The sequence below is a fragment of the Apis dorsata genome, unplaced genomic scaffold (assembly GCF_000469605.1).
Source record: "Apis dorsata unplaced genomic scaffold, Apis dorsata 1.3 scaffold_161, whole genome shotgun sequence".
Taxonomy (NCBI): Eukaryota; Metazoa; Arthropoda; class Insecta; order Hymenoptera; family Apidae; genus Apis; species Apis dorsata.
The window spans coordinates 30,727-39,030 of record NW_006263450.1 but is presented as its reverse complement, the minus strand read 5'-3'; the positions used below and the strand labels follow the sequence as shown (position 1 = coordinate 39,030).

General features: G+C 30.2%; 2 protein-coding genes across 3 annotated transcripts; both read right to left on the bottom strand.

Moving 5' to 3' along the window:
• Positions 1-1,070: 1,070 nt before the first annotated feature.
• Positions 1,071-2,874, bottom strand: LOC102678347 (G-protein coupled receptor 143-like). Of its 2 annotated transcripts, none has more exons than XM_006613605.2 (6): positions 2,400-2,874; positions 2,234-2,345; positions 2,064-2,158; positions 1,797-1,975; positions 1,545-1,728; positions 1,071-1,344 (listed from the first exon to the last, which is right to left on the bottom strand). In XM_006613605.2, the coding sequence occupies exons 1-6, from the start codon at positions 2,547-2,549 to the stop codon at positions 1,123-1,125; spliced, it is 942 nt and encodes a 313-aa protein (XP_006613668.1). In that variant the 5' UTR covers positions 2,550-2,874; the 3' UTR covers positions 1,071-1,122. The 2 variants fall into 2 exon arrangements, with proteins under 2 accessions (XP_006613668.1, XP_006613667.1); XM_006613604.2 differs by having other exon boundaries at positions 1,401-1,728; positions 2,400-2,869.
• Positions 2,875-3,865: 991 nt separating this feature from the next.
• LOC102680473 (28S ribosomal protein S5, mitochondrial) lies at positions 3,866-5,964 on the bottom strand. Its single transcript, XM_031509518.1, has 6 exons — positions 5,813-5,964; positions 5,528-5,602; positions 5,092-5,439; positions 4,767-4,997; positions 4,476-4,675; positions 3,866-4,362 (listed from the first exon to the last, which is right to left on the bottom strand). Exons 1-6 carry the CDS (start codon positions 5,883-5,885, stop codon positions 3,976-3,978), a joined length of 1,314 nt encoding a protein of 437 aa, XP_031365378.1. The 5' UTR covers positions 5,886-5,964; the 3' UTR covers positions 3,866-3,975.
• Positions 5,965-8,304: the final 2,340 nt, after the last annotated feature.

Genomic DNA, 8,304 nt, shown 5'->3' with positions numbered 1-8,304 from the left:
AAAAAAAAAAAAAAAAAAAAAGATTTAGATAATACGAAAAATGTATGCGATTTAGGATTAATGTTCTTAAAATGTTAGTCGATTGATTAATGGTGCACGTTAGTTCCTTTTTATGTAAAAGCGAAAAAACAATAATTTTAAAAATAGCTTAATTTTATCTGCGTATATGCATTATGATATTTTGGCAATTTATACTCGTATAATAATTTATATTTTTAAAAAATATGAAAATATTACATTTTTACATATTTAATAGATATTCAAGTTTAATACATTAATATAAACGAACAAATTTTCTGACTAATTACAATATATTTCATATATTTGCATAGATGTTTGGTGCTATACATAAATACAACTCGAAAAACAATCTTGCTATTCTTTAATAACTATGTAAATCTTTAAAAATACAAAAATTCAATCATTTGTTAATAGTGATGTATATAAAATTTTTTTATTAAAACAAAGAAGAATTGTTGTATAAATAAAATCTGTTAATAAAAAAATGTAAAATATTTGTTTTGAAAATTCTACATGCAATTTTATTTTCTGAGATGTATTTTTTAAAAATATTTTTTGTTAATTATAATAAAAAATATGATCGATAAATTATTGTTTTTTATTTATTGAATTGAATTATATAATAAATTCATATAAGATTTAATAATGTTTAACAATTTTTAATTTACTTATATTAAATTTTAATACAAAAAACTATAATAAAATATAAAACCGAAATTATATTGGAAAAATGGTAATACTTTATCATTAAACATGTTCTGCTTATATATGTAATAAAAATATAAATCTTTTAACATTTATAACAATTAACAAATTAATTTTTTATAAAGCTTTTTACTATTATATTAATTTCTAGAAAGGCTTATGTAAATAGAAAAAAAAATAATTATTTTGTATATACAATAATTTTCTATATAAATAATAAATTCTTTTATATTTTCCCGATTAGATAATTTTAATATAAATATAAATGAACGATTGAGCACATTATCTTTTTAAAATTTAAAAAATTATTAGATATTAAAAATATAATTTTTTTAAAAATGATATAAGGCAGTAGATCATTTTTATTGATATAAAAGATTTTTTGTATCACAGTTCTTAAAATGAGGAAGATCCATTAATACTTGTATGAGGGGGACATCCAAATTTCGGATCTAATAAAGGCGATGATTCTGATAATATATTTGTATCTCCTTTTGAAATCTGATTTAAATTAAAATTCCCTAATTTCTGACAGCATTCTAGTCGAAATTTCTCTCTTTTACCCCATCTCTTGTAAACAAGAGCATTAAAAAATGCTTGAAGTGGATTTGTAACAGCCTGAAAATAAGATGTAAATTAAATTATATTACATTATTTTTAAAAAGTATACATACCATTATGTACCAAAGAATAATGATGGCTTTGATTGGTAATTGAAACCACAAAGTCCATAATAAAATCCCATTAATTAAATTCGGTAACCAACACACATAATATACAAAATTAGTCAATGCAAATTTAAGCTTAATTGCTTGTACCAATTTTCTTTCTCTTCCTGTTATTTGCGCTAGACTGCAAGTAACAGCAGTTTGAAGATCTCGAGTTGATCCAAAATATAAAAGAGGATTAACTATCATGACCACAGCTAATAGCACATAAGTAGCGCAATAATTTGGCAAAATACGTAAAATAGCAGTGGATAATGATGTTAAATTATGACAACTGAAAAAAAAATCTTATAATATTCTAAAAAACACACAATGATCTATTTATAATCAAATTTAACTAACTTAGCATCTGGTACATATAAAATTGTTAAACCAAATGTAGTCAAAATTGCTGGACATATCCAAGCAAAGATATGGTAACAAATAGGATATCCAGATCGATCTCCTAATAATAATTTCATGTCAATGGCATAACAAAGTGTCCAAATCCATGTTGCCATGTAAAAATACTGCGTCCATGCCTAAAAAAAACTTTCTATATGAATATAAAAAATGATTAAAACAATCTAAATTACTAATATAATGAATCATTTAATATAATTATTTTACCGATGAAAGTGCACAAAAAACAACACTTGAAGTATCATCTTCCATTGGCATTATGGATTTAAAATTCACCCATAATGCTGATCTAATAAATACACCTAAACAATATTTAGAATTGAATTAAAGAAAGTTATTTTTTTATTTTATCTATGTTAAAAGATAAATATAATTACCTAATGATGCTAAGAGATCTGCAATTGCAAGCCATATGATGATTTCTCTTCCTCTACATGCAGAGAAGTTTTGCCATCTATGAGAAAGATTAGATGTTTCTCTTGGCAATATCTATAAATAGAACTTCATCAATATTTTATCACATTTTATTAAAATTTTACTTACCTGATATACTGCACCTAAAATACCTATAGAAGAAGAAAGCATACATACAATATTATACACATCTGTATTAAATTCTTGCATTATTACGATTGCCATATCGGTTCTGTTGGAATGATGACAACAGAATGTTTGTATTGTTGGATCAGCCATGTTATATGTATTGAAATTAAATTCTTAAAAATCAACTAAATATATATAGTAAAGAAAAAATAATATTCGATAAGATATTACTTATATTTTACAACTAATTTAATACATTGAGTTTTTAAAATAAGAATTAAACAATCCACTTTTATTTAAAAGTTCTTTTTAAAATATCTTTATAAAGAATCATCAATAAAATTTTGTTCATTTTTATCTTAAAACGAAACCATACGAGGTTTCCGGCATATTTATTTGTACGCCATATCTAACTTTGTTTTAAAGAGAATTTGATCACAGATAAGATATAGAATTTTCTTATTTTTGCATATTATATATTTTATTTAAAATTATATTTTTGACAAATAGAAAAATTTATATATAAAAATAAAAAAAAATGTAATATGTAAAAAAAATGTATAATACGAAAATAAAATTATCTTTTTTTAACTTAAAATATAATATCATGTCTTTAAGAAATACTAAAATTTAAAAATATATAAAAATCGAATCAAATAGACTTTATCAAGATTTTTAATCAATACGCAAGAAGAAAATAAAGTAAATCAAATATCGAAATCATTTCTTGGGTGCATAAACTTGTAAAGCAAGTAACAAGGAGAACGCACAAGATGGAAAAAGACAAAGATAAAGATATTGAAATGAGCACTATCTTTAGGATGTTGCAAATGAAACACATAAAGAAAGGATAGAAAACTTAAAAAAAAGAAAAAGATAGAATTAGAATTGATAGTTAGTACCAGCTCTTAAGTATTAAAAACATCTCTAAATATAAAATGACAGAATAGGAATTAATCGCTAGTGCCCTCTTTTGAATATCAAAAATATTTATTTAAATAATTATTTTTAAAAATATTCAAGAGATGGTATTAGCGATTAATTCCGATTCTGTTTATCCTTTTTCAATTATCTTCTTTCCTTGCTTAATGTATTTCATTTGTGACATACACTCTGAAGATGGCGCTGATTTTAATATTTTTATTCTATCTCTATCCTTTTTTCACTATTTTTTCTCTTTGTGTATACTTCGTTTCGGCGCATGATACGCACAAAATACAGGATGTCAATTACACATATATTCATCATTTTTCTTCCAAAATTACAATGTATTTTGAAGATTAAGACGGCGATTAAAATTATATATTTTAATATATAATATATTATATAATATGAATATATGTTTTGATAAGAGGAAATGACACGACTTGATGATGATAGCACAGCAATAGAATTTTAGCAAACAAAAACTTATTTCAGCAATAAATAATGATTTTTAAATATTTATGATAAAATTTTATATTTGGTTTTCAATTAGATTTATTAATTGAATATTATTATAATATTATGAATATTAAACACAAAATCATATCTTTAATAAAATTATCTATCTTATTTTATCATAAAAATATTACATTCAAGTGTTTTCTTCCTGTTTTTTGTCATGTTTCTTCCACTTAGAAGGTCTTGCTTCTGGATATTTCTCAGTTAAAAAACTGCAAATCTCATCATATTCGGCCCTTAATTTAATTATAACTTCATCTTGATTTCTATGGCGTTCTTGTTTACGCAAATGAACTAACCATGAAGGCAATTTCGTATAAAATGGTTTAAGAGATTTTTTTCTTAAAGGAATTCTTCCATTCATTATATATTGTTTGAAATTTAATATTTCATTTGGTAGAATTTCTGTAGAATCACGAACTACTGGAGGCGAAGCAAGAACTGTAGGAAAATAATTATTTTCCATTCTCATTTCAACTAAATGCAATCCTTTTTCCTTTACTATTTGGTCGTATGTTTTCTAGAATTTATATAATATAAAATAATATTATGTTGCAGAATTTTTATGACATATAATTCATTTCAGGTCAAAAAATTTTAATTTTTGTCACTAATTATAAATTATTAACATACCTGTTGCAATAAACCAATAAAGAAAGCTTTTACAATATAAGCAACATTTTTAGATCCTTCAATTTTAGCATACAAATCTGTAATACCAAGTGCTTCACAACATGTTCTAATAACTCGATGACATTTGAGTCCATAACCTTTAGGTTTTTGTTCTACATATATTTTTGTACGTCCAAATTGTGTAAAAAAATCATGGAGTACTAAAAAAAAATATATTTTATAATTATTTAAAGTTTTTGAATCAATAATATACACATATATAATACACATATATAATAAAAAATTATCTACCTGTATGATCATTATATCTTTCAATATATATTAATCTTTGAGCTGCTTTATTCTTAGCTGCAATTATGGTTGATTTTAATTCATTTCCATTTAGCATTATAAAACCAGCTAAGCCTTTCTTATTTCCAGTAATAACAAGTATACGGCAACGTTTTGCACGACCCATGTTACTTGTCATAATGGAGAAAAACTTGCTATATAAAATCCAAGATTCAAATCCTTCAAACACATCTGAAATGATACAAATGTAATGTCATATATTGTTATTAACGTATATATATATATATATATATATATATATACTAAATAATTTTTTATAACAAACCATCATTAACAGGATCAGGTGGTCCGATTTTTCTTCCACCTAACAAACCTCCACTCCATCCATGTTGTAAAAGATGAATTTTGTTTCGTTTTGGTTGTATCATATTTTTTGTTTCTTGTGCATTAAAATAACTTAATTTTTCGTTTTCTGTAAAAGGTCTTTGTTGTACCGTAATATCACCATGTATAACAGTAGTATTTAATCCTGGAAATATCATAGGTATTTTTCCAAAGCCAATTTTTTGATTTTTGTTTAGATCTTTCATTTTTCCAGCATTTCTTCCTCTTCCTCTTCTTTTGCCAGCGTTACTGACACTTATGACAGATTTCCATAATTCAGAAGCTCGTCCTAATGAGCAATATATCAAAGATTATTTAAAAATTTTCTTAAAATTCAATAAATATTTTTTCAAACAAAGAAAACAAAATTTACATACTTTTATTTAAAAAACTGGTATTTCTTATACTGTTTAATAATACAGTTTGTGATAACAATAAATTACCAGAGATAGCTGAAAATGATTTATACTTATAATTTATTTATTGATTATATAATAATATAAAAATTTAATCTAATTTAAATAAAATCAAAAATAAAGAAGAAACAAAGCTATATAAGAAGAGAAAAATTTTTTTTAGGTTATATAAGCAAAACGTATAATCATGAATAATTTATATAGTTTTATGAAAAGTATATTTGGAAAATATTTTGTAGAAACTACCATTATTGGTTACATTGATATTTTTTATACAATTTGTAACTGTTTTACAAACACGAAACAATCCACTTATCATTTTAACCAAACAAATGTACTTATAAAATATAGAAATTTTGAGCGTGATATTTTGTTCAAAAAGAAAACAACAGATGTCACCTAACGCTATAAATCGAAACAATATTTTTTTCATTTAGTAGCAGAAAAAGAATTTTATGATTAAAAAAAACGAATAGTTTTCTTTTTAAATATTATTTATTATTTCTATTTTAAATATTCACAATTAAAAAATTCTATAATAATTATTTATATATAGTTTTTGATTTCTCAATCAATCAAAATTATTATAATAAATCAAAATTTTGAACTAAATATTAGAATTGTAAAAACGAGATACGCTTGCATTCAAAAACCCTAATATTCAATTCATTTAAATATGAAAACTGATTATTGTTTTACGTTTCGCAAAACGACAAATAAAAACAAATAAATGTAATCGATCGAAAATGACAATAAATGGAACACGCAGGTAGCGACACATAGCATGGTCGATATCGAACGTAGTATCGTGACATGAATGGGTTACAGTTACGTACCACTGTTCGCGATATGGTTGGTCGGTAAAGTCGTGATAACTGGCCAAAGAAGAGTGAAATGGGTAGGGAGCGGCGAAATTTTTGCAAGGACAAAGCGAAACGCGAAGGAAAGGTGAAACAAAGATAGACGGGTAAATCGAGAAAGAGAAATAGAAAGGGAAGCGAGAAAGGTGGGCTGTCCCGAGGCCGGTGGCCATGAGACGCCGCTAGATTAGGGAGCCGAGGTGGTTTCTGGCAGGGAATCGGGGGATCACCGCGCGATAGGCGGACACGTAACGGAAGAGCCGAAGCTTTTCACCAACGGCGTGGCGGCGACCACCGCGGTGCAACCCCGAACAAGCGTTCAACCATTCGGAAGGTGATCCAATGGAAGTGCGAGAGCGCGCCGATTGGCGGATCTCGTCCAATGAGAGGATGGTTAGGGTAGTCGGGTTTGGCTCGGAGGTCGGTTAGGTAGCCCCGCGAACCCCCCTAGAGGCCGGCGAGTGGGAGCCCTTCTCTCGCACGCAAAAGGGGACATCTCATCACGACTCTTGGTAGCAGGCACTTCTCCGTAGTGGGCACTCCGCTCATGGGGTCGTCGTACGGGTTCTCCGCGAGAGGCTGTGGGGCCCGAGCCCGGACGAACGAACAAACGAACGCCCGAACGAACGAACGAACGAGCGCGACCGGCCGAGCCGCTGGTCGAGTGGGTCTAAGCGGCCGTGAGGACCTCTCCAGGAGTACCCGACAGTCCTCTTCATTCATTCATCCATCCATCCATCCATCCATCCATCCATCCATCTATCCAGCCAGCGAGCGAGCCAGCGAGCGAGCCAGCTAGCAAGCAAGCCAGCAAACCATCCATCCATAGACGCTCTCTCCTCTCCTACGGAGAGAGAGTGTATCCTCGACGAAGGTGGAGGCGAAACGCGTAGAGTGGTACATCTACCATCGTCTCTCTATCGGCAGAGTCCAAGGACTCGAAGACCCCCCGGGTGATTTCAGTCGGCCGCCGGCCGGCTCTGGCCGGCCACTACTTCTCGACCACGTGTGTGTCATCTTTCCGTTCGCCGAATCGTTTCGTATCGTTTCGCAACGAGTCGTGTCGTGTCGTGGCGTGGCTTCTCGGTGCCGTGACGTAATAACGGATCGTGTTGTGTCTACGTGTGCCTCAACCCCGGCCTCCTTCGTCCTACGAAAGACGAGCGGATCATCAGTCGTGTGCAACCGTGAAACCAGCCCTTCCTTCGAAGGAGGGGAGCTTCGTCCGGGGACACTGCTGCTAATTTTTATTAAGGTAGACGACGGTTCGCGACTGCTTACCTTAATCTCCTCGTAGCCCAATTTTTTCCAAAAATTTCAATTCGCGATTTTTCGACCGAGAGTCTTTGAGTCCTCGTCCCACATTCGCCACGTCGACAACCGATATTATTATCTCTGTTCGACCTGTTGAATAGATAGAACGAGATCGCGAGGATGACGCGCAGGTATCGCCGCTGGACGCGGCCAACGACGCTCGAGTTCCGTGTGCACCGATGCGATGGACGCGTCTCGGAAACTGCATCCAATCTCTTGATCTGTTAGTGAAAACCGTCCGTGAGATGCGCGTTATCAAGTTACCTTGACCATGAAACGACCATGCAACGCCTTTCAGTGATCGGTGCGTTCGACAGGATTATTCATCCAGGTGTACGATATCATTTATTCGACACTGATTAATGGAACGATTAAGTGTAACTGTGAATGAATTTAAAAACTGTGCTACGTGATGAGTCTTTGCCCACTCTTTCCTCCATTAGACGATAAATTTTTCCACCTTCGCCACTAAAAAACGAAAGAAATAAAAAAGAGACATGTGCAGTTAAAAAGAGAAAAAAACTAAAAGTACAATACATAGAGAATACAGTGTACATAAAGAAG